Genomic DNA, 27159 nt, shown 5'->3' on the forward strand with positions numbered 1-27159 from the left:
TATGATTGCATGATTGTGTGAAAATTTCGTGATGAAATTCTATGCATAAAGTGCTTAAGTTGAGATTAGGGACTAAATCGAATAATTTGCAAAACTTGCATTCTAGAAGTTTTTAGTATGAAATTGCTTTGGAATATTAATTAGGAGGGTTTAAATAACAATTTGACCAATTTCTAAGTTCATGGACAAAATAGAACATGGATGGAATTTTTGAAAGTTTAATAAGGAAGGGCATTTTGGTCATTTGGATATTAAATGAAATAAAAAGGGAAAAATAACACAAAATTCATCATCTTCTTCATTAGCACGAAATTTCAAGGGTTCTCCATAGCTAGGGTTTGTTTCAAGCTTTCAAGCTCTATAGTAAGTGATTCCAAGCCCTGTTTTTAATGTTCTTTACGTTTTCGGAGTCCCGGTAGCTCGATAAAGCTTATGCTAGCAATAATTTAAGTTAGGGTTCATATTTGGAAAAATACCCATAAGTGAAAAGTATTTATTTTGATGTTTTATGATAGAATATGAGGTTTTAAATTATGTTAGACAACTTGTGCTACTCGGTTTTAAGTGAAAACGAGTAAAAGGGCTTAATCGGTAAAAATACCTAATAGTCATAAGTACATGTTAGAGTGTGAATTTGATGTTGTCATAGAAGGGAAAAATGATCAGCATGTCATAAAACATAAGAAAATAGGATGAAGTTTAAATTACGAGCCTTGGGGCAAAAGTGCAAATATGTGAAAGTTTAGGGGCAAAAATGTAATTTTGCCAAAGTTTGGGTCAAGGACTTTTTTGATAAATATGAATATTAAATAAGTTAAATTTGCTATTATAGATCAAGAAGAGCGAAATTCGGGAGTAGATCGAGGAAAAGAAAAAGTAAAGGACTAAATTGTAAAGTTTAGTCACATTTTGTATCGAGGTAAGTTTACAGTAAATAAATGTAATATTCTTTTATTTTACATTATTATTGTCAATTTCAGCATTTATATACTTATTTTTTGAGAATATTTAAAGTCGAATTAAAGGCGTAGTGAGAGAGAAAGCATTAGGAAGCCCCGTTTGAACCTTAGGAATGTTAGGATATTGGGGTTGTGAGACGAGACAGATGAAATGAGCCATGTAAGTCCATATCAGATATATGGCTTTAGAGACATGAATGAGCCATGTAAGCCCATATTAGATATATATATATATATATATATATATATATGGCATTGGAGACAGAATAATTCATGTAAGTCCATGTCGAAGACATGGCATTGGCGAGATATTGTTAGACAGAACGACCTAGTATCCTTAGTATTCCGAGTGGTTCAACGGGTCATTGTACACGTTAAATTACAGTGAATTATCAGCAAAGGGAAGGTAGATTATATTTATGAATAGTGAAAGGTCGTAAGAAAGAAGGTAAGTGAGTAAAGAAGAAGGTAGAAAATGAGAAGTAAAGAAAGTTTATGAGGCTAGGTGACATTATGTATAATTATTCATTATGTTGAATGTTGTAATTTATTTGCTTGTAAGCTTACTAAGCCTAGTGCTTACTCTCTTTATTTTCTTTTTCTTATAGTTTTTATCAAGCCACTCGGGGATCGAAGGAAACGTCGAAGACCCGATCACACTATCGAAGAAATTACATTGGTATAGTTAGACGTTTCGTTTTGTGTATGGCATGTATAGGAACTTGGTTTCTTTTGATATGATATGATCAATGAATGATGTGTAAATACTTGCTAGTGATTAGCTAATAGAGTGGCTGATGATATACATGTTTAATAGTATGTATGATTAAGTAGTAACTATCACATGAAAACTAAGAAAAATGTGAAAGTAACTTAAAAACAGATTCAAGTATCAGAAATAACGAGATTTTGAAAAATCACAAGAAATTGTAGAGACATGGGTAGATGGTGAATAATATATGAAATTAAAGCTCGTTGTGTCTATTTTCATATGGAATAAGCAAAACAGTAAAGGTTTTGTATTTTATAGGTATCTGAGTTTTGGTGAAATAGGGCCGAGCGATTTCTGGATCCCCTGTTCCAACTTTAGAAATTCACCATATATTTTACAAAAATAATTAGGTGGTGTAATTTATATGGTTAGAATCCTTATTGAATCTAGTTTTAATAGAAACAAACGGTATAGTTGTATGATTTTTGTACAGAGAGAAAAGTGGTTCGTAGTAAGTAGAGGCCAGTGCAGTTGAATTCTGAAATAGGGGTAACTTTAACTAATAAACTTTACTAATTGGCTAAGTAAAAAATTCTAGAAAACAATTAGTAGATATATATATGAGTCCAGTTTCAGGAAAAATTTACGGATCTTAATTTCGAGTTTTGAAACTCGAGAAATGAATTTTTAAGCAACCATGACGCAAAAAAACAGTTTTTTCCGAAAATTAAAATAAGTGGTTTAGAGTTGTTTAAAAGGTAAGATAAGTTTAGTAACACCTCAAGCTTGACTCCGGTGACGGTTTCGGGCGTGGGGGCGTTACAATCTATTCATTTTGATTGTTTTCAATTTATGTCTGTTAATATTCTAGCTTAATAATTGAGTAATATTATATGTTTAATTTGATGTATTTATTTATATATAAATCATTACAATATATGCAAAAAAATAAAAGTAAAATATAAATTTATAGATATAAAATAAACTTAATTAAACAATGAAAATATAAGAAAATCTCGAATATATGTTTGTTACATTGAAAACAACTTTTAAGAAATATTTTAAGAAATCGACAAACAATGAAACTATTTTACACAAATTCATCCAAATACTAATAGATATTAGTTTTTCTAGAAAAGTAAATTATTTTCTAGAAATCATTGTTTGGAAGACATTTTCAGTGGAACAAACGGAGTCTTAGGGTAGGTTTGGATGGGTGATGTATTTACCTGCAATTAGTGTAAAAACAACGGTGACTGTGAGATTATATATTGTAGCGATACTGTAATGTGAAACAAAAAGTAAGCTAAACACATTGCACCGCGCCCCACCGCCCATCCAAACCCACCCTTAGTATTTAATAAATAATGTTGAATTTTATTTTTATTTTGCATTTTTTAAAATTATATATATATATATACATATACATATATATATATATATATATATATAAATTTCTAGAATCAAGATCAAATTAATATAATATGTAAATATTGTTAGTTAACTTTATTATTATACCAATTAAAAAGGTCGCATCATTATTCTATTAATAATTAATAGTTGTGTGATCACAAAGCACAATCTCGAATACTTAAATAATCACATTGTAACTTTTTATAATTAAAGGACCAAAATGAAAATATACATACAATTGAGTCCTAATTCGTTTAGTTTACTCTAATATATAAGGCTTAGTTTTATTGAGGGTAAACTATAAAAATAGTCAACCAATTATTATTCTATTCCTATTTTGGTCACCCAGTTTAAGAATTTCTATTTTAATCATTAACGTTATCAAAATATAATATTTTGATCACTTCTCCAACAAATTACTAATGAAATGATGATATGACCTTTTTTATTAGCATAATAACAAATTTAGCCTCCAATATCTATCGATTTGATCAATTTGGTCCCAATTTTAAAAATTCAACAAATTTATCCCTTAACTTTACACATTCTATCAATTTAGTCTTAATTCTTAAAAAAATAAAATTTTAAAACAAAACTTATTTAAAAATTTATTTTTTCGATAAAATACATACAAAATTATAAAAATATGTATAAATAAATGAATACTTATTTTTCTCATTTTCTAACATGATATTTATTAAAATAATAATTTTACAAATAAAACAATCAAGGAAAAACATTGAATACAACCTAAGTAAATTTAGATTTTCTCTTTTTCAACAGTAACAATCACTATGCTCAAATTGGGTAAAAAATACAGCTTGAGGTTAAAAAAGGTAAGAATCAATGTCTTTAGGTTGTTGCCCATAACAAGTTTGTTGCGCTTGAGGGCAGACATGATTGGGATATATAAGTAAGAATTAAGTCTTGAAGATCTAATAGGTGCAAGGCCATACCACTAGCTTCACAACTTATTCCTAGTTAAATGACACAACAACGAAGGATATGAAAATTAAAGAGTTCAGAGTAAGGGTTATTGGTGCAAGTGATTGTTGGTTAAGACAGTACCCATTGCCCGACAAATTTGAAAAGGACTAAGAAATAAAACTAGTAGTATAATAAATAAATTATTATTAATAAAATAAAACTAAAAAAGAAAAGAAAAAGTTTAAATGTGATTTACGTCTTGTGGATTTTTTAAAATATTTTATTTATAAAATTATTATTTTAATAAATAAATTTCATGATAAAAAAGAGAAATTAGGTATTTATTTATTTATAATTTATTTATAATTTTGTATGTATTTTATAAAACAATAAAATTTTAAATTTTGAAATTTGAATTTTAAGGATAAAAATTAAATTGACATAATATATAAAGTTAAGAAATTTGAATTTGTTAAATTTTTAAAATTAAGACTAAATTAATATAATTTATAAATATTAGATGGTTAAATTTATTATTATGCCAATAAAAAACCACATAAACAATCCATTAATGATTTAAGTGAGGAGAAGCTAAAATATTAAATTTTAATAATGTTAGTGACTAAAATAAAAATTTTTAAATATGGGTGACCAAAACATAAACATGTTAATAGTTGGGCTACTATTCGTAGAGTTTACCTTATTTATTCCCCGGAAGAAACCCTCGCTCACCCTTTCTTTTCTAAGTTGTATCAGGCGTCGCTCTCCAGAAAAAAAAAAAAAGAAACAAAACTATGGTAAGAAGATCGGGCGGCCGCCGCTCCCCCGCCGGTTCCGGCGTTCTAAACCGCAAAATTCTCAGCCGTCGACTCGAATCTTGTCAACAAACGCACTCCACCGTCGAAGAAATCGTCGACCACCTTCGAACTAACTACCCCGATTACAAACGCATGAAGCAACAACCTTTCACAATCGCTGTCCGACATGCTCTTCGATCCTCTTCCAAATGCACCCAAAATCCTTCTCCTTCACCTTCTAATTTAAACTTCGATGCTGATAGTGATGAACACGAGCATGCCATTGCAGCTTCTTCTTCTTCGTCACCTCCTCATTCACGTTCTCGGAAAAAGGCTAGGGTAACCGACGGGAAAGAAGAAAGGTTACAGCATTTCGAGGAGTTATACATTGAAAAGAGACGGAATCAGCGCTACGATTCAAGCTCGAACTCGGACACTGACTCATCATCTTCATCTGAAGAAGTAGATGAGGGGGTTTCAACTTCTGAAGATGCTGTTTATGGAGAAAAAGAGGAACCCAAGTTTGATTTAATGAAATCAATGTTACGACAAGGTTACAATCAATCCAATAACACAAAACCCAAGCTTGAAGAGAACAACATGGAGATGGAGGTTGCAATTAATAAGACTAAGGACAAGATTGACATGACCAATGGACGTGGGACTGCAAAAAAAGATGCAAAGGCTTCATTTACGGCTGCTGCTGATGCTAATGGTATGGAGGTTAATGGGAAAGAGGGGCCAAGGTTCAGGGATTTGGGTGGGATGAAGGAAGTGTTAGAGGAGTTGAAGATGGAAGTCATAGTGCCTCTTTACCATCCACATTTGCCACGATGGTTGGGAGTTAGGCCAATGGCTGGCATTCTGCTCCATGGCCCGCCTGGTTGTGGCAAGACCAAACTGGCTCACGCCATTGCCAATGAAACTGGTGTTCCTTTCTATAAAATTTCAGCTACTGAGGTGGTTTCGGGTGTCTCAGGTATTCATTTTCTCTTTTCTTTCTTTGATTCTTCCGATTGACTCAGAGCACCATTCATGGAAGTATTGCTAAGGGTTTGGATAAATAAAATTTATTTGCTGATGATTATGTTTTCATATTTAATATTCTAGGTGCATCAGAGGAAAATATTAGGGATCTTTTCTCAAAAGCATATAGGACTGCTCCTTCAATTGTTTTCATTGATGAGATTGATGCCATTGCATCTAAAAGAGAAAATCTGCAGAGGGAGATGGAGCGCCGAATCGTTACCCAGTTAATGACTTGCATGGATGAATCTCATAGACTTGTGCAACCAAATGATAAGGATTCTAGTTTGGAGAACTCTGATTCCAAGCCCGGTTATGTGCTTGTAATTGGAGCTACCAACAGGCCTGATGCTGTTGACCCTGCACTACGTCGGCCTGGACGATTTGATCGTGAGATTGTTCTTGGTGTTCCTGATGAAAACGCTAGGCTTGAGATCCTTTCTGTGCTTACAGGCAATCTTAGACTTGAAGGGTCTTTTGATCTTTTAAAAATAGCTAGGGCTACACCAGGGTTTGTTGGAGCGGATTTGTCTGCCCTGGCTAACAAGGCTGGTAATCTGGCCATGAAGAGGATCATAGACCAAAGAAAGCATGAGTTTTCTAGAGAACCAATAGATGATGAACAAGCTGATCAGTGGTGGAGGCAGCCTTGGTTGCCTGACGAGATGGAAAAGCTAGCAATCACTATGGCTGATTTTGAGGTAATGAAAACTATACCTTTTATTCTGTTTTCATTTATTTATATGATTAAAAATAAGCTGTTGTATATGCTTAGTGGCTTACATGTTCCATATGCTATTATTTTGCTGTCAATGTTTTAAATATGAAAGTTGTTTGGGAAATGAATTTTTGTTGTCAGTTCAAAATGTGGTTTTACTACTTGCAAGTATCACTTTGACTGGGATGCAATATAGTATGGTTGTCATTCTTAAGTCTTCTTGTTATTGATGCCTTAATGGGCAAGAAAAGAAGTTAAAAGCGCCAAGGATGGAAAGATTAAGCAAATTTGTTTAATAGTATTCTTAATTAGAATACTCATTTAGGAAGTATTTTAATGCAATTAAAAGTACTTAATTTTAGTTTCCTTAATTATAATTTATTATTCTACAAGTTAGTTTTAGTTTCTTAGACTACAAGAATAACCTCTATTAAGGGGTCAATTCTTAGTTTTAAAATAAGACAGAAATTGTTCCAATTAAAAAAAGATTTATCAAAAAATTGAAACAAAGCTTGTATATTCTTTCTGGTATGCAGAAGTATTTCTTTTATGCTAGAAAGTTTAGATGAAATTTAGTTATGCCCTTGTATTTATGTATTTGCTTAAAAATGTTTTACTTGCAGGAAGCAGCTAAAATGGTTCAACCCTCATCAAGAAGAGAGGGATTCTCCTCAATTCCAAATGTTACGTGGGAGAATGTTGGCGGTCTTGATTTCCTAAGGCAGGAATTTGAGCGTTACATAGTTAGGCGCATTAAATTTCCCGAGGAATATGCGGTAATTATAGATTTTTGCTACCTCTATATTCTCTCTTTTTCTCTGCTGATTCAAAAAAGGGGGAAGAAAACCTTCGAACATAGAAATATAAAGGGATTAGGGTTGACCTTCTTAACATGGTAATTGAAACATGTCTTTCATGTCCTCCAACTTAGTTGATTTGAAAGCTCAGAGCAACTATAATATATGCCCATATCAACTTTGTTTGTGGGGTTGCTAGTAGTAAATCTTTGTGTTATTCAAAATGTCAGGAATTTGGAGTGGACTTGGAGACAGGATTTTTGCTTTATGGGCCACCAGGCTGTGGTAAAACGTTGATAGCAAAGGCCGTAGCTAATGAGGCTGGAGCCAATTTCATTCATATAAAGGTCAGCCTAGAGCATGGATTTCAACTTGTTTTTTGTTTGTTAAAGATGATGTTTACTGGTTATGATTGAGCTTTTACTGATCATAAATCCATTTGCTGATTAAGGGTCCTGAACTTTTGAATAAATATGTTGGAGAAAGTGAGCTTGCAGTTCGGACATTATTCAGCCGTGCTAGGACATGTTCACCATGCATACTTTTTTTTGATGAGGTTTGTGGCTCTCTTTTTTATTTCTAAGTGAAAGGAAAAATTTCTGGAAAAAAATTACTACTGTTGGATTTGATAATTTTGAGGATTTTCTGTAATATGTAGGTGGATGCTTTGACCACAAAGCGCGGGAAAGAGGGGGGATGGGTCGTTGAGCGACTTCTGAACCAGGTTAGTCAATTTGTTAAGCAGTCCTCTAAACAAACAAATTAGTGTTTCCCATCTTCTCCATATAAAAATTGCAAATAATGACGTGGAAGCATCGGTTGTTTTCAGTTACTCATAGAGTTAGATGGTGCAGATCAGCGGTGTGGTGTTTTTGTTATTGGTGCCACTAACAGGTAGAATTTGTTGTTTCCATTTTTGGAGGAAGATCATTGCTTATAATTTCTTGACAATTTTTGGCTTCGGCTTATGTTTTGGCAGGCCTGAGGTGATGGATCGTGCTGTTTTACGCCCTGGTAGATTTGGTAAACTTCTTTATGTACCTCTCCCCAGTCCAGATGAACGTGGGTTGATCTTGAAAGCTCTTGCTAGGAAGAAGCCGGTAGATGAGAGTGTAGATTTGAGTGCCATTGGACGAATGGAGGCTTGTGAGAATTTAAGTGGGGCTGATCTTTCTGCACTGGTATGCCTGTTCATCCTGTAAATTACAAAGTATGTACCATGTAAGGACTGATTTGAATAACATTGGGCTTGCAAATATTCAGATGAATGAAGCTGCCATGGTTGCTTTGTATGATAAACTCAGTTCAACAGAGACATATGAGGCTTCATGCACAATCAAGACATGCCATTTTGAACGTGCACTAAGTAAAATCTCACCATCGGTCTCTGATAAGGTATCATTACCTTCAATCACTAAACTTCGGCTTCTGATTAAAAGTTTCTTTGATAGCAGTGACTGATTAATTTAACCTGTTTGTATCATCTTGATCTTCTTGAAACAGCAAAAACAGTTCTATAAGGTATTGTCGGAGAGCTTCAAAGCAGGTTGATTAGAGTCAAATCTTCATTGATGTACACCATTAGCCGGAGCTGTTGTTCTTGTCTGATATCCAACACCCCAGAGCTGCATGATCAAAGGAGCCACGATTCTAAACGTTGAGATTAGTATTCTATTTATATGTTTTTTTTTTTCTTACCCATAATATTGAGGTGTTAGAAGAAACTTGCTTCTTCTCTTTATGAGGGTAAAAAATGTGCCAACACATTAAAATTTTGTTCGTTGTGGAAGTAGTTTACAGAAATTAGGGTGGGAAACATTTATTCATCCATTTTGAGGATACAGAAATTAGGGTGGGAAACATTTATTCATCCATTTTGAGGAATCTTTTGAGTGTAGAAAGAATAATATAAGTAAATATGGTAAGATGTCTTAATTCCACCTGATAATCTGTAGCTTTTATTTCCCTTTTCCCCCTTGTTTCTAAAGGTACATAATGAATGGCTATAAGTGGACAAAATACCATTGATCTAAAGGTACGTAGATTGGTCTGTAGGAGAGATCTTCAAACCTAGTCATAAATTTCTCAAATTAAAACTTAATTTCAATTAAAGGGATAATATTTTAACGTATGATGAATGTGATTACAATGATATCTTATTCAAATTTTGCATTTATTAGTCCTTGAATCGACCCTATAAAGGCCACTATTGTCACAAGCAAGCAAACAAAGCTGAAACTCTTAAGAACAACCCATTTTCTAGTCCAGGATTGAATCTTCTTCTGCACAATGCACATTTCCACTGGAAAATAAATAGCCAAAGGCCAAAAGTTCAAAGCCCCCAGCACTCCCAAAACCTGGTTGAAGTATGGGAACATCATTGCAATGGCTGTTGTTGTTGCGACATAGGCTGTCCGAAAGCATATCTTGAGGGGATTAATCTGAAACGAAGGAAACCATCGGTGTTTGTTCGTATAATAGTTATTCACAAACCAACTGTTTGGGAACCTGTTGATAAACCATCTCTCCGCAAATGCAAACACTGGTTGACCAAAAATCTGAGGAAAGAACAGCAGATGCCATCGTATTTGTCATTCGATTCTATCAAGAAAAAAGATTCAGATTGTCGACCACTGAGCTATGCTCGAAAACATGTACCTGATATCCTCCCACAAGGTGAAGAACAATGCAAGCATTGGCTAAATCAACCAGCCAATATGGCTCGTAAAATCCGAATCCTGTCAAGAGGTTTCCGGGCGTGTTGTTCCCGAAGGCAGCATATCCGAAACATCCACAACAGAGGTAGAAGAAGGTTGTCAAGGAGACGGCAATTATTGAGGCCTTTTTCATGGTTTTGTTCTCAGGTGGAGGTGATTTCAATGTATCCTGAATTTTATGATTTGTCAAATATTTTCTATTTCATTTATTAAAGAAAATGGAAGCCATTTTTACCTGTATTTCTAGAACAATGACCGAGTATGGATAGGCAAATGCAATGTCCCCAAGTGCCTGGAATACTAACCATAGTTTATCAGCAATATTTGCAGTGGGGACTCCATTTATGCTCGCCTTAATCGTTCCATTTTCTGCAATGGGGAACATGAGTATGATATCAGGAATTCCAGATGAGTAAAAGTGAAAGGCGAATTTGGAGTTATACCGATCACTTGTGCGAGCCCAAGCCCGAATCCGATGAAAGAGTAAGCAAAGGACATGATTGCAGCAAACATTGAAAGCCATTTCATGTTATGGAAATCTGGAATCTGTGACATTACAACCTGAACAGCTCCAAATAGAAGCATAGAGGAAGTATCTTCATACGAACATGGAGCATTGTGGCCTTCTCTGTGGTAGCAGTTTGATTTCTGAATTGCTCTGTATGAAAGCCAAGCACAAAATAAACATAAAATACTTGACATTTGATCCTTATCGGTCCTAAACACAGACAAATCCAACACCCATGTCTGACGTATATATAAATATTAGTTTGGAAATACGAGCTTCTAACGGCCCTCCAAATATATGAAAAAACTTGAAGAGAAATGAACTGAAGACTCCCTTGTTGGGCATATACACCAGGATCTGAGTAACATGGTGTGTGTATTTACTATCACCTAGTCCAAGTTGGCAACTGTTTGAAGCAATTGTAAGAAACATGGTATGGGAAACTTTGTGATTTTGCAGTACAATTATATTAAAAGTAAACAAATTAATTAAAGAGTAGTAAAGAGTAAGAATTGAATCATACTTGATGCTGCTAGCAGAGGTTATGACATAGGCAAGTGTGGACCCATACAAGGTCTCCATTAAAATTACTCCACACGCTTTGTGGTTCTTCTCTCCTGCATTGCATATGTATTTTCCATGTTTTTACATATCTAATTCTTCCTTCCCAAAAATTTAAAATTTGAAACATTCATAAAATTTGCAAATGTACAACTTTAGTAGTATTTAGTATAGTGGCATAATAAAACGAGTTTATCCTAACCGAAAAAATTTATTAGAAAAAAAAAGAGATTTGATATCGACTAGTTAAAGATTGGATTGTGACTACAAAATAAGAGTCACTTTTTTTTTTTTTCGTCCATCAAGATGTGTTTACTTAAAGTACAAAGTTGTGTAGATGATTTTGACCCCTAAAGCGTTAAATACCATATAACAAACATACATAATCCGACTATTCTTGCATTATCAATGGGCTGAGTTTTCTACTTTTAAAACCAACAATAGCTCATAGCTAAATAATGCATCAATAACTTATAATGGACATAGTACAACAGTCCTTACATCAACAATGACGGAGGAAACAAGTTGGTGATGAAAGTAAAGAAATTTGGTTACCCAAATAGAAAAGGACGGCATCCATGTAAGATCTAAGGCGGTTGGGGCCATAGTGAGGGTGAGGATACATGTAGCAGTCACATAGAATGTAGGTGGAAACCAGGGTGGTTGCTGCAAACACAAGCACGGAGATAGGGCCAGCAATCCATCCAAGTTGAGCGGTGCTCCACGCAAGGGATAAAACACCTGCCCCTATCACTCCTGTTATGATGTGTGCTACTGCTGTCCACACAGTCCCTTTTACAAATACATGTCAAACATAAAATATTCAGACCTTCAACTACAAGCAAAATAGCACTTCATGAAGTGACAGGCAAACAAATTTGAGATATGAAAAACATGAACTGCATGTCCATAAAATTAAAGGAAAAAGGGTCATCTACCAGTTCTTTTGACAGAGCTTGTTGAAGAACTAGGCAGCAATGGAGACAACTGATTGTCTTCTTCTTCTTCACCCATGTCTGATGTCTTTGATGCTACAAAGGTTTTTTTTTTTCAATTGAAGAACCTTAATTCAAGATATCAATTAATGAAAACAATGTAAAGTGGGAAATTTGATTAAATGAACAAAAAAAGTAAGTTGGGTTAGAGGTTAATGGAATTAGCTTAACCCTGATTAAATAAGCAAAATTTGAAAAAAAAAATGGCAGCTAATGACGCAAGGTATATTACTTGCACGATTAATTAATGAATTTAATTATGGATTATTATATAAATATATTTTCTGTCATGGTCCATTAAAATTTTTCAAAATCCACTAAGCAAATAATAAAAAAGTATTTCCTGGAAAATAAATAAAAGGTGAATCAATCAAATGCACATCGTCTCTTTTAATTAGTGTAGTCAGTAATGATTGGTCTTACCTACAGGATATTTTTCATTTTGCATAATAATCCCACGGAACACCCAAAATTTTTAGCTCCATGATATTCCCAAAGAGAGATCTTCCTATTGCATGTTAATATCTTACAAAATATTTATCAACTTTGGCCTATTAAGCTTCACTTTTGTTCATACAAAACGTACATACACCAATCTCTACAACTGATATCATGCATAAGGGTTCAATTCCTAGGTGCCATAAACAGTAGTAAAAATTGAAAACCAACTGATATTTCATTGCACACAATCCCAAAGGGAACCATGTTCAGAAGAATTAGTGTGTTACATACTTAACTATCAAAATTTAAGAGAGTAACACTTTTCTTTTTTCTTTTTTTCCTACGTTATACAAAGCCTCTCCTAATTTGCCATTTTGGGCAGTTGTTTTGGCATTCACAACTAGAATCGTATAGTGAGCAAAGACCCCTTGTGTCTCCACAATCATGTTATCTGCACAAGCATAAGCAGCTGGAAAAATGGAGCATCTGTTATAGAAAACAATTATTTACAGTAGCAGCGTGGGACTCAACTTCTTTCCCAAACCATCCCTTTCATTCCACTGCTTCATTCACGGTTGCTTCTTTTCGTCTGTAAGATTGAATCAATTACAGTGCAGTTGTTATTAAAACAACGACAAAGAGAGCCATGAAAGAGAAACCAAAAGAGAGAGATGGAACAGGCAAATGGGAAAACTTACTAGCTGATGTAGGATCTTCGTGTGCAAAGAAACTTGCAGCTACTATCAGATATGCAAGTATGAGCATTAATCCTTTGAAGTAGTTCGACGTTCCCTCCTGCAGACACAAAACAAAACAGGAAAGTTAATTCATTTACTTCACACTGCCTTCTGGGCTAAATGAGCCTTCAGATATAGGTTATGGTATGACGGGTATGTTCAGTTTTTTCCTATTTTTTCAATGTATTTGGAAAGTCATATTCCAAGATGCATGTCCTTTTATGCGTTGGACACCAGTATTTCAAGAAAAATAGAGTCGCCGCAGCATAGTATTTGAATATTGCTTTCATTCTTGATGGTAAAGATACCCATTGGCCATTATTTTCCTAAGTTCTTGATATACACAAACCTGCAGAAAGAAGGCTACAACTATAACAGTAATGAAAAGAGTTGCCGTCTCGAAAAGCTGGAAGTTTAAGTCCATTTCCTGTCCCATCATCCACCCAATAACCACACAAAAAGGAATCTGCGTATTCAACAAGAATACCGGATTAGCACACCAAGGAAAAGAAACAACACATTAGAATTATATATATTTATATATCATGGTTCAGTTTCAACTTCAAGCTTTGAAGTTAATCACAATGCCACGACTTAAACACTCATTGGGAATTGTCATGTAAAACGAGTGGAGATTAGTAAATAATTGACGAAATAAAAGAACACATATAAGAATGTGATTCAGTACTTGCTACTGAGAAAATAAAAGTAAACCCAAAAACTCCTGACCTTAGGAGGTATGTATGACAAAATGTAATATTGATACACAATGAGCACATTCAATGTACAACACCTACCCCAAACATAGAAATTTGAGTCGATGACCCTATTGCCACTCCCAATGATATGTCCTGCAAAGAAGTTTATTAATTTGCAAGATATACAAATTCTAAGAACTGAGAGTTAAAGAGAATCACTTACAAGCTTGTCTTTCATGGCAAACATAATAGCACTTGCGTGCTCTGCGGCATTCCCGATAATGGGGAGCAAGATAACACTGATAAATGCAATTGATACATCCCAGGCCTCAGATGCTCCCTGATAAACAATAATCAGAAAAGATAATGTAAAAGCAATCAGCATATACCCTTACCAATATAATTTTAGTAAAAGAAGTGGAAAAATCTTAAAGCCTGTTGAGTGCTAACACATATGCTGCTAGTGGGAGCAGACATGGACCTCCAACAATCTTACATACTGTTAATGTCACAGATTCATGTTCAGCTTGGTACAAGTCAATCCCTAAAGTATGCTTCAAATCTAGAGGAAATCGACCACCTGTTCCGACCCACCCTACCAAATGTTTGCTCTTATAAACACAATATAGCAGATGCATATAAAAAACCACATGATACCTGTATTGTGTCCACCAAATAGTCTGATAGGATAGAGATCCAAGCAGTCAAGATTACAAGCCAAATCCCCGATTCCCATTTGGAGATCTCTGGAGCTTCATCATCATCACCACCACCACCACCACCACCACCACCACCACCACCATCATCATCATCATCATCATCATCATCATCATCATCATCATCATCATCATCTAAGTTCTCCTCATTGATAGGGGCATATAGATCGTTTTGACCTTTTAACTGGAAAACAAGATAGGCAGCATACGCTACAAGCATAACACAACTGCTAAATCTTGAAAGAGACAACTCCGACTTCCCATATTGCCGTTCAGTGTGTGTGTAGTGGAGGACAGCCGGGAAGAGTAAACCCATGACTGCCATTAGCAGCAGTCCTGAATTGACAATAGCTGTGGCCTGAATGAAAGTTTAGGTTCATTTAGAGTGATAAAACAAACAAAATAGCAGAAATAAAAATCAGGCAAAATACTGCTGTGTCTTTACCTTGTTAAAAACTTGTTCTTTTCTATGATATACAAGCCCACCGCAGAAGAATGCACATCCAAGAACAAGGAGCATGTTTGACAAAATTGAACCCAACAATGACAGTTGAACCACACGAGTCATTCCACTTTTCAGTGCATATATTGAAATAATCAGCTCCGTTGCATTCCCAAATGTAGCATTTAGAAGACCACCAACTGCAATTGATTTCAACAAATTAAAGACCATTTTTTTTAAAAATCTAGACAACAACAACAAAAAGAAATCCATAACAATTAAGAGTAATACTTGTTGGTCCAGTGTAGAAAGCCAATTGCCTACATTCATTCAAAAGAAAAGGCAATGTAAGGTGACAATAAAACAACTAGTAGCATCAAAAAACCAAATTCAATGAAAGAAAAAGACCGCGTACTCGGTAGCATAACCCAAACGCTCTGCCAAAGGTGTTATACCCAGTAAGCTTAGAAAGAAAACCCACCCCTACAATCCACCTCGCAATTAAACAATGTATAAAAAAAAAAAAAAAGCAACGGAGGAAAGAGCATCAAAACCAAAAACTCACATTATGAGCAGTCAACTTGTGAACAAGGATTGCTAGAGGCCCGAAAGGCATGAGCAAGTTGAGTTTATTAGAGAAAACTACAGTCTTTATGCTCCTATAGACACCATGTCCTATCATATTATTACAGCCAGCAGGCAGACGACCATCAGAAAATGGTAACGGTTCATTTGAATAAGTAGTCTGATTTTTTCGAGCATCTGTTTCAGGGGAATGGAGGCATTCATCATGGAGATCTTGCATTGACCTATCTTCTAGTGATCCCATCTGCTTCAAGAGAACATTACAAACACAGAGTAAAATAAACTCGAAAGATCAAATTAGCAACCCGAAATGCAGGGTAGGGGGAAAGAAATGGAGAAGGGTAAAACATTAAAAATGAATAATAGCATACTTCAAGGTGGGATTGAACTCCGACTTGCAGCTTGTAATCCATCTTCACATATCAAAAGAGCAATAAGTTCTCCATGGCCATTAACATAAAAGCATTACAAAACCATGTGCTTAGTTTTTAATTCCTCAATGTCTAAATAACAACAGCACAATTGAAATTTGTTCCAAAGAAGGAAAAAAAAAGCATAATATTAGCAAGTACGCTTACAATACCCTGAAATTGCAATAATGAAATAAAATTCCAAATCAAGATCTCATCTTTCAAGTTTATCCCCCTACCATACTTGTCTATCAATTCATGCTATAATAAAATCTAACTTAAGAAATTGGTTTTCTAAGACTTGTATGCATAAAAATAGAAACCAGCTACATCAAATCAATGAAAACATGTAACAGATTCAAATTTCCAAACAATCAATAGCATACAATAGAATAAAGACAGAACAAAGAAACAAGAAATATAGATTCCTGTTTGCCAAAAATAGCATCAAATATTAACATCTATGAATGCTTAAATAAACAATCTCCAGAACAAAGGGGAACCAACAAAAGTTGTCAATACATCAATGGATCTGAGAAAGGACTAACCTTTATTATAAATCTTTAGAAAATCTGAGTTGGGTATGAATAAAAAACCCCCTGCAAAAAAAAAAAAGAAACAAAATAATATTCTTTACCCAAAAGAAAAAAAATACTGTTTTTTTTTTCTTTTGGTAAGAAAGAGAACCCTTAACGACGAGACCGTATGAATGAGACTGGATTCTAACTTCGTATTTAGGGGGTTATATGTAGTGTAGCTAAGTTCTGATTTTCCGTTTTCTTCGTATAATTTTTCCTACTAATTTGAATTGCCTGTCTTTCATTGTTTCCCTTTCTTAAAAAAAAGAAAAAAAAGAAAATTCCCCTTAAATTGAAGGTTGGAGAAAACAAAGGAAAAAAACTGTTAAACTTGAAAAGTTCACTAATGTTAGATTAAATTAAGTAATGTAGTCTGGCGGATCGGATCCCCATTTTTATTTTAATTCAAAATAATCTGTTATTTGTATTTGTTTGATTGATCAAATTTTGTTCTAAAATTCCAAAAATGGAAACATTTAAATATATGAATCCAGATTTCACTATACAAACCCATCTCAAATTTCATAAAGCTATATTCATGATAAGGTAATGATTGATTTAAATTAACGATATTTATTTAACTTTTATCCCAAATTTAAAGCCTTAACTTTTTTCTAAAGAAAATATGTGAGTTTCCATTTCCATGGTCAAGCCAGACAATGCTGCCTAAATATTTCTTTATGGGAAAAAAAGGACCAATGTTCAACGTCTGGTGTTGTTGGGTCAAGTCTTGAGCCAGCCAGAAAATAAAATAAAAAACACATCCATTTCTAAATTTATGTGAAAGAGACTTTACAACACTACACCAACTTATTTCCATTTTCAAGCTGACAGAAACTTCAACACAACACAACGTACATGATTTCCAGACCAGACCATGCCCTTGTTTCAGGTATTGAACATTGGCTAATGTTTCAAGCGATTCATTTCTCCTGTATTGTTTGCTGCAAATACCTCCCTGGCACCAATTGACCCCTCCTGGAACCAACTCCTAAACTACCTCTTATCTCTCTATACATCCATGCCAAAGTTGAGACACCTGCAAAAGCCATGGTTGCAGCAATGCCGAAACCAACCAAAGCACCCATGAGAACCAACCCGGCAAATAGTAGCAGTGGACTGAAAATCAGCAGTAGAGGTGACGTTATAAATAGCAGTGTCAGTGTTGCCAAGAAGCTGAACCCCATCATTCCTAGCAGCGGTGCAGCCAGCGCCATACCAGCCAGTGCTGCCAACATCACTGACTTGCCATACACCACATTCCTTTCCGCCATTGTTCTCAACTTTTCTTGTTTTTGGTTATTTTTCCCCTTAAAAAAGGGCTTGATTCTCTGATTTTATAACCGAAAGAGGTTAAAAAGACGTGCTGTTCAGGCTTTTCTTGGAACCTATGTGTGGGGGTTTCGCTCTTCCATGTGGCCGTCATTAGTCCATTCAAACGACACGTGCTAGCTATTGAATTAAAGTACAGCTTTCTTAAATATGCCGATAAGACTTTATTTCAGTGCTAGCAAACAAGTTTCGAAATTACAAATCAGTATGCATTCTCCTTGTTGAGGTCTTTACAATCAAAATGACCTTAAAAAATGGAACGATATGTGAACCAAATGACAAATCGAAGTGTTTGATTAATCTACCTAATAATATACTTAAAAGACAATGGCTACCAAGCTGTCTTTGTCACCTGAGGCAGTGTTTTCAAAAGTGACATTGATGGCCTCCTCACAGTGTGATTGAGAAGTAGCATCAGTGTTAAAAGGGTCAAGGCCCCTGCCTGATGTGCAGTGCCAAGTGAAACAGGCACATATGATAAAAGTGTTGATACACCTAACGTTACCTACAAGAATGAAAAATAATGTTATTAGTGTTTAAACTGTTGAAAGAAAAAACAGGGTCTAAATGAAGGAGAATCACCTGAAGAGCAGCCATGCCAAAAGTGGCGCCAACCAAAGTTCGAATAGCTGGATGGATGTCGAGCTTTTTGGTCGACCACCATAAACCGCAAATGGAGATTAAAGTGGTAGTTGCAAGGATACGATGGTCAAGCTGGAAAACGAAATGCATTATACCCTCTATATATGAACTGATACCAGCATTTAAATTGATTTTCTTATCTAAGCAATCATAAGAGCACCAGGAAATAATAGAGAAGACAAATTACCTGCACCATGGATGTATTCTCAAATAAGTTTCGGATTGTTGGTTTCAAGTCAAATATATTATCAGGAACCCACACATCTCCCATCTTTGGAAAAGTATTGTATGCACGGCCCTAGAAATTAAAGGATACACAGATTGCTAATCAGAAAAGACCCCAAATGATTTTAAAAAGGTTATTGTGAAAGAAAAAATTTGCAAGAAATGAACAAAATAAGTTACTTACAGCATCGTTTCCTGCAACAAATGCTCCTGAAACAGCGGTAATGCCTACAATGAGGCTCACTGGAATTGCAAGCCTCTTGAGTTTGGCAGCACCTTGAACCCAGGCTAATGACTCGGCAGGAGGTTCAGGCATTACAACAGAGAGAGCAGTCCAGAACAGGCCACTGTAAATAACGAATGCAGAAGTAAGATGAGCAGCAAGTCTATAAGGGCTCACTCGGGGCTCAACATATTCCGAAGCTGGTTCCTGTAGGAAGAAACAATATTATTCTACAAATTTACAAATTTAAACTCATATTTACTAAGGACGGTGAAATAAAATTAAAACAAATTACTTCTCACCTCTAATCCACTTTTAACCATCCACCAACCAATTAAACCCTGACCAGCACCAAGAGCAAATAGAGCAGAGAGTCTTAGTCCAAGGCGCATGGTAATATATCCCTTACGAAGAAAATACGAGAACGGCAATGCAAACATCATGCCTAGGGCTCTCCCCCACATTCGATGGGCATATTCCATCCAGTATATAAATTTAAAATCTTCAATACTCATCCCTTTGTTTACTCTGCATGATACAGATTATTCAAATGAAACTAAATCATTAATAGATAATTTTCATTCTAAGCGGTAAGCACTAAAAAGAATGAAACTTCACATCTCCTGGCTGATTAGCAATGTTTGTTAAGAACATAATAGAAGTTATAAAAATAAATCAATTATGGCAGCAAAATATAATCATGAGAAGAAGTTCTACCTAGGGCTGCAAAGTACTTAGAAGTGAAACTACGATTATTGTAGCAAATACATCATTATAACAGATTTTTGCTCATACCGCTTGTACTCTGGTGACTGCTTGTATTTCTCAAACTCTTGCTGCCACTCGTCATCAGATAGGGGAGGAAGGTTCCCGGTGAATTTCCAATCAGTCATTGAAAGGCCAGATCGGGTTAATCGAGTGACACCACCTAGTACCACCATACTAAAAACCCATGCAGCAGAACCGAAAAGCCATATCCCCACCATTTTCTGAGCACGTGGACCTGCAGTTACTAGCATCTTCAATCCCTCCTTCTCAGTGCCAACAGAAGCCACGGTGGACATATTCCTGAAAGACGGCACATGATGTCCCTAAAACGAATAAAAGATCTTACTTTTAGTCACATTCACATACAAATTGGAGAGCATATCACCATTGTTCTTTTACATAACTTTAAGAGAAAATCTACAGCAGAAACAACTTTTTTTCATTGGATGTTAAAACAAGACTTGAACCACCATTTTCACCTTCAAGTACTTATGCTAAATGTAGCCTCTACATGGATATAGAAAAGGCAATACAGATCAAAATCCCTAATAGTTCTTTAAATTAGAACCAGGGAATGCATCTGTTATGCTAGAATAAAAAACTATTCCCAAGTGCTGTCATCTAACTCATATTATGGTTCTAGTATGAATGTTTCTAATTTTAAATGACTTCCCATCATTCATCCCACACTCCAAAAGCTTTAATCAAACAAATCCAAAAAAAGCGGATGATCCAAGTCACTTGTTCTCCCACCAATAACCACAATCTATCGGCATCACAGTAGAGAAATGAAGATTCCAATTACTCAACAAAAAACTTAAAGAAATACGCTAAAAGAAAGTGATCAATCCAATCACATCCCTTCTCAAGAACTAAAAAATTAACTACAAATGACTAATTCGAAAAAAAAAAAGATACCCATGTCAATAAAATGAAGAAAGAATAAAAATCGAGAGATAAAAGAACCTTAGGCAGAGATCTAAAGCCAAAAAAGGAGGTCCTAGCAACTGCATTAGCAGAAGAAGGCGTAAAACAACGAGAGGAACAGGTTCCCTTGAGATTGGATGGTAAGCTGTTGATTATAGCTTTGTTTCTCCTTAGAATTGAAGCAACTACTCTGGTTTGAAACATTTTTTTTGGCTTTGGGGGGGGGGGGGGATTAGTGTCTTCTCTCTGGGTTTCTCTTGGGTTTAATTCTTAAAACTGTGGGTTTATGGTTCTCAAAAGGGGAAAAAAAAAAACCGTGGGTTTATGGAGGTTTTACGACATTGTAAAAAGGGATTGCTCAGTTCGATGCGTTTGGAGGATCCCTTTGTTGGTTTCAAACCGCTAGTTTACCAAAAAGGCAAAAACATGATTCACCGTTGGCACTGAAATGAAATGTCAAGAAAATTGAGGTGATTTGAGTGCCACACTACACCTTTCCAATTCCCGGATAGCCCACTCGGTCTAATAAACCCAGCCTGATTTGGATCAAACTTGAACAAGAATATTGTATTTTGGATTTGAATTCATTTTAAATAATAAAAAATAATTTTAAATTTAATTAAAAGATATTAATATAAAATATTCTTAATATTTTATTATTTTTAATAGTAAAATAATTTTTTTTAGTGGATCATGTTAGCTCGAAATGGGTATGAACGTGAAAATTTTTTGAAATCAAGCCTTGGGTTGGCCCAACTCATGAGAGGCTCTAGTCTCAATTCATAACTAAATATTTTTTTCTTCATTTGATATAAATTATAAACTTGAACATAAATCCTTCTCACCATTGAATAAGAAGAAAAATGTGTTGAACATGCTCGAACCAATAAGATATTATTTTTATTTTTATATTATAAAACTTATGTCATATAAAACTTATAATATAAATATTAATAATATATGTGATTGTTTATGTTTATTAATAATATAAATATTAATTAAAAATTATATAAAATTCCTAAATTTTAATAAAAGTTTATATGTATATTTACACAAAATTTTCGATCCTAAATTGAATTGAAAAATTAGAATCAAATTTTATTTGTGTTCTTTGAAAAGAGTACAATTTTTGAATTTTTAATTACAAAGAGAACTCTTTTAATTCTTATTTTGATGGAGCAATCCAAAAACCATCTAAATTTGATCTTAAAAAGATGTGGTTTGCTTTAAGGGTCATTAAGTCTTAATATTGAAGTTGAATTTAGTAAGATGTTTGCTTCAAAATTTAATTTGATTAAATTTAAGGGTCTTTAATATGATCTTAAATCAATAATTTTTACTTCAAAAGTCATCGAAACTTGATCTTAAAAATAGGTTGTCTCCTTTATATTAATACAACTGAATTAGAGATGATCATTTTATTCGTATCCTAATTTTCAGAACTTTTTTAATATTTTACTATCCGTAAATTTTTTTTTATTGAGAATTTGAACCCAAATTTAAAATGCATGCCACTTATATTTTTGTTTAACTCAAAAAAAAAAAAACTCAAAATTCAAAGTGAAAGTGGTCTAAAAAGCATCCCCATTTCGGGGCAAAAGAACGTCTAAGGGTAGCACTTTTAAAAAAAAATGTCTGCTGGCAGTAAGGATATAAAAGCTTTTATGCTTTTTAAGGGAGAAGAGATCTTGAGCGCCAAAGAGGCTGTGAGCGCCACTCATAAGGGCATTGCCCACGCATATCACATGCCTGTCTCACCTAAGAGTGAGTTTGGATGGACGGTACGTTTATTTACAGTTAGTATAAAAATAGTAGTGGCGGTGAGATTAAATACTATAACAATATTATAGCATGAGATAAAAAATAAGCTAAACGCACCATATCGCACCGCCACCCCAAACGAAGCCTAAATCTCGAACGTTGGAGCCCCCACCGTCAATTAGGATCTCGACTATGCTCCAACGAGGCATTTCAGAAGTACAAAATGACGCAACAAGTCCTTCCCCTCACCCCCAAAGTTGGAATTCCGCAAGCTTTAATATAAGGATGGTTTAGATTATTTTAGATGAAAGATTTTGTTTCAAGAGTATTTTAAATTTGATCTTAATCTACAATAATTTTAATTTGATACATAATATTTTACAATTAATTTAAAATTTCTTTGATCACAAATATCCTCTGCATGAATTTTGGAATATAAAATTAATTAATCTTAAATTTAATCTGGTGTTGCTCCATAAATTTGAAGGAGAAAAAAGGCACATTATGCAGCCACGTAAAAGATTAAGCTGCCAATAACCATGACATCTTCTTTCTAGAATAAATTTTAGCCGTTAAACTTCAAAAGGCAGCTTATCAATATTTATAATTTATTAAAAATAAGACATATTACACTAAGGAAAGAAGAATCTAAATTCAAATCTTTAAAACTAGTTACAGAAAAGAAAATTGTATCAAGATAAAAGTCTTAATTTCCAGAGTCTTTCTAGGCTTTTATCTCATCATCTTCCTCGCCTATAAAAGTAATTTTCCCTAACTTTGAAAATTTTTGTTTGAGAAATTTAAATGGTTTAACTTATAAACTAGTATTTAAGTTATATCTTTTTTCAATTTTGATATGTAAATATTTTTTGTTACAAGTGTTTTTATCAAAACCATTTTAAAATGTTAAATTTTTTTTTAAATGATTAACTCATAAATTGATACTTAAATTATATCATTTTTTTATTTTGGTACCTAAATATTTTTTAGACCACAAGTATTACCTAAACTATTTTTTTTCAAGTTGATATCTTCATTAGTCAAACTATTAGTTAAAGTATTAAGACTATTTTTAAAAAAAGAAAGATTAACCCATAAATTGGTATCTAAACTATGTCATTTTCTCATTTTGGTATTTAAAACATTTTTGGTCATAAGTGGTACATAAACTATTTTTCTCTAAATTGGTACCTCTATTTGTTCAATTGTTAGTCAAATTATTAAGTTTATTTTTAAAAAAGATAACTAATTAAAAGCGCCATGTAGCAAGAAAAGACAAAGTATTATTTTCTTCTTATATATATTCTTAAAAATATTAAAAATAAAATATTTAAAAATAAAGAAAATCCATTCAACTAGATCAACCGGTTTTTAGCTTGGTTCAACTGATTTGTATTGGTTCACGAGTCAACTAGTTCAACCCTTATCTCCTGACTGATTCTCCGTCCAACCGATCGATCTAATCCAGTTTTGAAAACATTGGTTTTGATCGATGAAAGAACTTTTTCAATCCCATTAGGTGGCGAAATTCGAAGACAAAATTAATCGCTAGTGTCTCGACCTCAATATGGCCAAGTTTGGGCATTGCTGACATTGTCAGACATTATAAAATAAGAAGAAATGGAATAATGTAATAGAAAATAAAAATGAAGAAATAATGTTATAGAAAATAAAAGAATCAAAATTTATTTTTAAAGTTCATATGATGTGGCAATCTATTATTGGTTAAATATTATTAATGGACATAACAATTTGGTGTCAAATGAGTAACGAAAGAATAGTTTAGGTACCACTTGAGACAAAAAAAAGTTTAGGAACCAATTGTTGGAAAAACTCCAGTTCGAAAACGGTTTTCTTGCAAAATGAAAATAAAAATTTAAAAATCGAGCCGGTTTGTGATATTTATAGTAATAAACTTTTCTCGAAATCACACTTGTGTTTTGGGCTAGACAGATCCTTGTCATTCCTGACTTTCAACTGAACGACCTTTCCCGCTATTCTCGTACCACAAATTGCTTCGAGTGTGGGTCGAACAAATTCGAATCAAACACAAAATCCAAAATTATTTACTACATTCAGTGGGAAAGTAAAACTCTTTCTCTAAAAGAAATCGGTAGAACTGTTATTTCTGGAAAAAAATTATACTTAGAAATAAATTCTCACTATTTTCAGGCAAAATAACAATATCTCAAACTTAGGTGTAACTTATTGTGTTTATAATCTTATCGGTGCCATCTATTTATAGCGATAGGAAGTGAAACCCTAGTTGAATTAGTAGAAATATTTAATGCTTATTTGATAGAAAAACAATCTTCTAGTTGAACTAGGAGAGAGAGGGCCTAATAGTGTGTGCTTCCCCTCATATGTATTATGATGGAGATTAGAGTCTCTGTATTCGTTTCAATTCTATGTGCTTCATGGATTTTTAACTCATCACTTTATAATTTAATCCAACCTAATACATATTTTTCTATTTCTCAAAATGCACATTATTTATTAAATTAATTTTAATTAATTAATTTTTCAATTAAATAATTTTCTCATCCCAATTCTCAATCCATTAAAATCATGACAACTTTCTTGTAAAAGAATTTATGAGAAAAATATTTAATTTGTACATTCAACGGATTTTATACTATCCAATTAATTTAATTCCATTTTCAAACTTCAATTATTTAATTAAATAATAATTTAAAAAACTTATTTTCATACTAAGTGAGAAAATTACATTCATTTCGAGATATTTCTTATTTCTCTAATCGATCACACCCTAATGTGTTCGCACTGGAGCTTGTAAATCTATAATTAAATATATGAACATGAAGTGCGGTATCTGCAAGTATACAAGTCAAATTGTAATATAGTTAAAAGTGTTACAACGAAATACTAGGAAATATTTTGAGGATCGTAACTAAGGAAGGCTTGCCTAAACTAAATTGCAAATAATCACACAACTAGGTCTAAATACTATTTTCGTACTAATTATATTATGACAAAAAAAATAAGAAGAAGATATAAAATAAAATCAAAATAAATTCTAAGATAAACAATCGAATTTCAATCAATTTAAGGAGGCAAAGATTAACTCTCGTCTGTGTTCATGGTTAACGTCAGATTCAGGTTTTTAACAAATTAGCTAACGATTAACCTAGTTAATACCTTTCAGCCTATAACTAAATTAATTGATTGATTTAACCTACTTATCTTGTGATATCTTAAATCGGGATAGATTAAGTGGTGCTAAGTAGACTATCCTTTTAGCTTCATCTACCTAAGTTACTTCCTAGGGTCGTTAATCCTATGGTTTAATTTTGCTTAACCTATACCAACTAATTTGTGATAATACCCTAACCCTTAGTCAATCACTCCCACTTCCACTCGATAATCTTCCTAGGGTTCTTAGTTCATGGTTATTCTAGATATAATTTTTCCTAATCGATTTTTGCACATTCAAAAGAAACGTAAAAAGAAGAGAAGGGAAAAGAGAAATCTAGATCCGCAGATAATTGTTGAAGCTTTGATCTTTGAAGCCCTTTGAATGGATGTTGATTGCAATCCGATTGAAACAGAAACGAAAATAATAAAGTAAATTGCTAAAAAGAGCAAAACTTAAACTTGAATTGAAGAAAAATAGTATTTGAACAGAAAAGCTAAATTAAAAACTTTAAATCTACAAAGAAGAAAATTCAATAATCAAAAGATGCCCTCTAATTGATTTCTGAGCACTAATATTTATGGTGTTGTTGTTAGATGACCAAATTAGGTTAATTACAAGCTACTAAACATGTTAATGAGGATTTTGCGGACGAAAAACACCCTTGGCTACTAAATGGCCTTGTCGGACCGCATCCTATGGTTGTTGTCGCGACATTGGATTTTGGTTCGAAGTTTGTTATCACGACATAGGGAAGTTAATGTCGCAACATTGATGGCTAGATGTTTCCTTTAAGGTTCAAAGTTTGTTGTCATGACATTCTCTTTGAATGTTGCAACATCCGAAGCAGTCCATTGATTCATTGGCCTAAAAAGTCGTTTTACGCACTCAACCAACACATTAGTTCTTTATCGGGCTCATATTGGCCTAACAGGTCATAAAACACACTAAAAAGCCATTTTATCGAATTCAATGATAAAAATACTAAATCTATAAACTAACTAAAAAGACATCAACTTACTCGAATACAAGCTTGTTAAGTGTTGAAAAAAGTTTAATTTGCCACAAAAAATTGTAGCAAACCACTAAATTTATCATTTCTATCCATTTTTTTTCATTTGATTCAACAAGCAATTCATTTCTAATTCTAAATGCTTCTTTTGCAGTAAGAAAGGGCACATAAAGGTGAACTGTAAAGAGTGGAAGAAATACTAGGCCACCAAAGAAAAAGGTATAAAACTCATTATGATAGAAGCTTATTTAGTGGAAGATTCAATAGACCCTTAAGTTATTGATTCGAGAGCCACTAATCATGTATGTGTTTCTCTATAGGGTTCGAGGGGACGAAAGATCTTATGTATAAGTGTGACAGCCCTAAAGTGACCCTAGT

The 27159-nt window shown here is 33.7% G+C and overlaps 5 protein-coding genes across 6 annotated transcripts; 1 reads left to right on the forward strand and 4 right to left on the reverse strand.

The window, feature by feature from the left end:
• Positions 1-4677: 4677 nt before the first annotated feature.
• Positions 4678-9297, forward strand: LOC108464487 (cell division control protein 48 homolog C). Its single transcript, XM_017764814.2, has 10 exons — positions 4678-5787; positions 5919-6535; positions 7176-7328; positions 7580-7696; positions 7801-7905; positions 8008-8073; positions 8179-8243; positions 8329-8530; positions 8613-8744; positions 8853-9297. Exons 1-10 carry the CDS (start codon positions 4806-4808, stop codon positions 8898-8900), a joined length of 2487 nt encoding a protein of 828 aa, XP_017620303.1. The 5' UTR covers positions 4678-4805; the 3' UTR covers positions 8901-9297.
• Positions 9298-9430: 133 nt separating this feature from the next.
• Positions 9431-12322, reverse strand: LOC108464488 (probable amino acid permease 7). Of its 2 annotated transcripts, XM_017764816.2 has the most exons (8): positions 12074-12322; positions 11691-11927; positions 11098-11191; positions 10510-10724; positions 10302-10435; positions 10008-10235; positions 9858-9907; positions 9490-9790 (listed from the first exon to the last, which is right to left on the reverse strand). In XM_017764816.2, the coding sequence occupies exons 1-8, from the start codon at positions 12147-12149 to the stop codon at positions 9727-9729; spliced, it is 1098 nt and encodes a 365-aa protein (XP_017620305.1). In that variant the 5' UTR covers positions 12150-12322; the 3' UTR covers positions 9490-9726. The 2 variants fall into 2 exon arrangements, with proteins under 2 accessions (XP_017620304.1, XP_017620305.1); XM_017764815.2 differs by having other exon boundaries at positions 9431-9907; positions 12074-12309.
• A 465-nt stretch (positions 12323-12787) lies between these two features.
• LOC108461645 (vacuolar cation/proton exchanger 5-like) lies at positions 12788-17343 on the reverse strand. The gene is made up of 12 exons (XM_017761545.2): positions 16708-17343; positions 16121-16162; positions 15730-15993; positions 15580-15647; positions 15456-15484; positions 15168-15364; positions 14664-15080; positions 14230-14346; positions 14106-14159; positions 13658-13774; positions 13270-13366; positions 12788-13160 (listed from the first exon to the last, which is right to left on the reverse strand). The coding sequence occupies exons 2-12, from the start codon at positions 16160-16162 to the stop codon at positions 13141-13143; spliced, it is 1422 nt and encodes a 473-aa protein (XP_017617034.2). The 5' UTR covers positions 16708-17343; the 3' UTR covers positions 12788-13140.
• Positions 17344-17484: 141 nt separating this feature from the next.
• LOC108461111 (oleosin H1) lies at positions 17485-18083 on the reverse strand. Its single transcript, XM_017760811.2, has one exon. It carries the CDS (start codon positions 18009-18011, stop codon positions 17661-17663), a length of 351 nt encoding a protein of 116 aa, XP_017616300.1. The 5' UTR covers positions 18012-18083; the 3' UTR covers positions 17485-17660.
• A 126-nt stretch (positions 18084-18209) lies between these two features.
• LOC108461110 (cytochrome c oxidase assembly protein COX15) lies at positions 18210-21427 on the reverse strand. Its single transcript, XM_017760809.2, has 7 exons — positions 20894-21427; positions 19955-20250; positions 19462-19687; positions 19121-19366; positions 18899-19009; positions 18652-18783; positions 18210-18574 (listed from the first exon to the last, which is right to left on the reverse strand). The coding sequence occupies exons 1-7, from the start codon at positions 21056-21058 to the stop codon at positions 18401-18403; spliced, it is 1350 nt and encodes a 449-aa protein (XP_017616298.2). The 5' UTR covers positions 21059-21427; the 3' UTR covers positions 18210-18400.
• Between the last annotated feature and the right edge of the window lie 5732 nt (positions 21428-27159).

Source organism: Gossypium arboreum, chromosome 13 (assembly GCF_025698485.1).
Source record: "Gossypium arboreum isolate Shixiya-1 chromosome 13, ASM2569848v2, whole genome shotgun sequence".
Taxonomy (NCBI): domain Eukaryota; kingdom Viridiplantae; phylum Streptophyta; class Magnoliopsida; order Malvales; family Malvaceae; genus Gossypium; species Gossypium arboreum.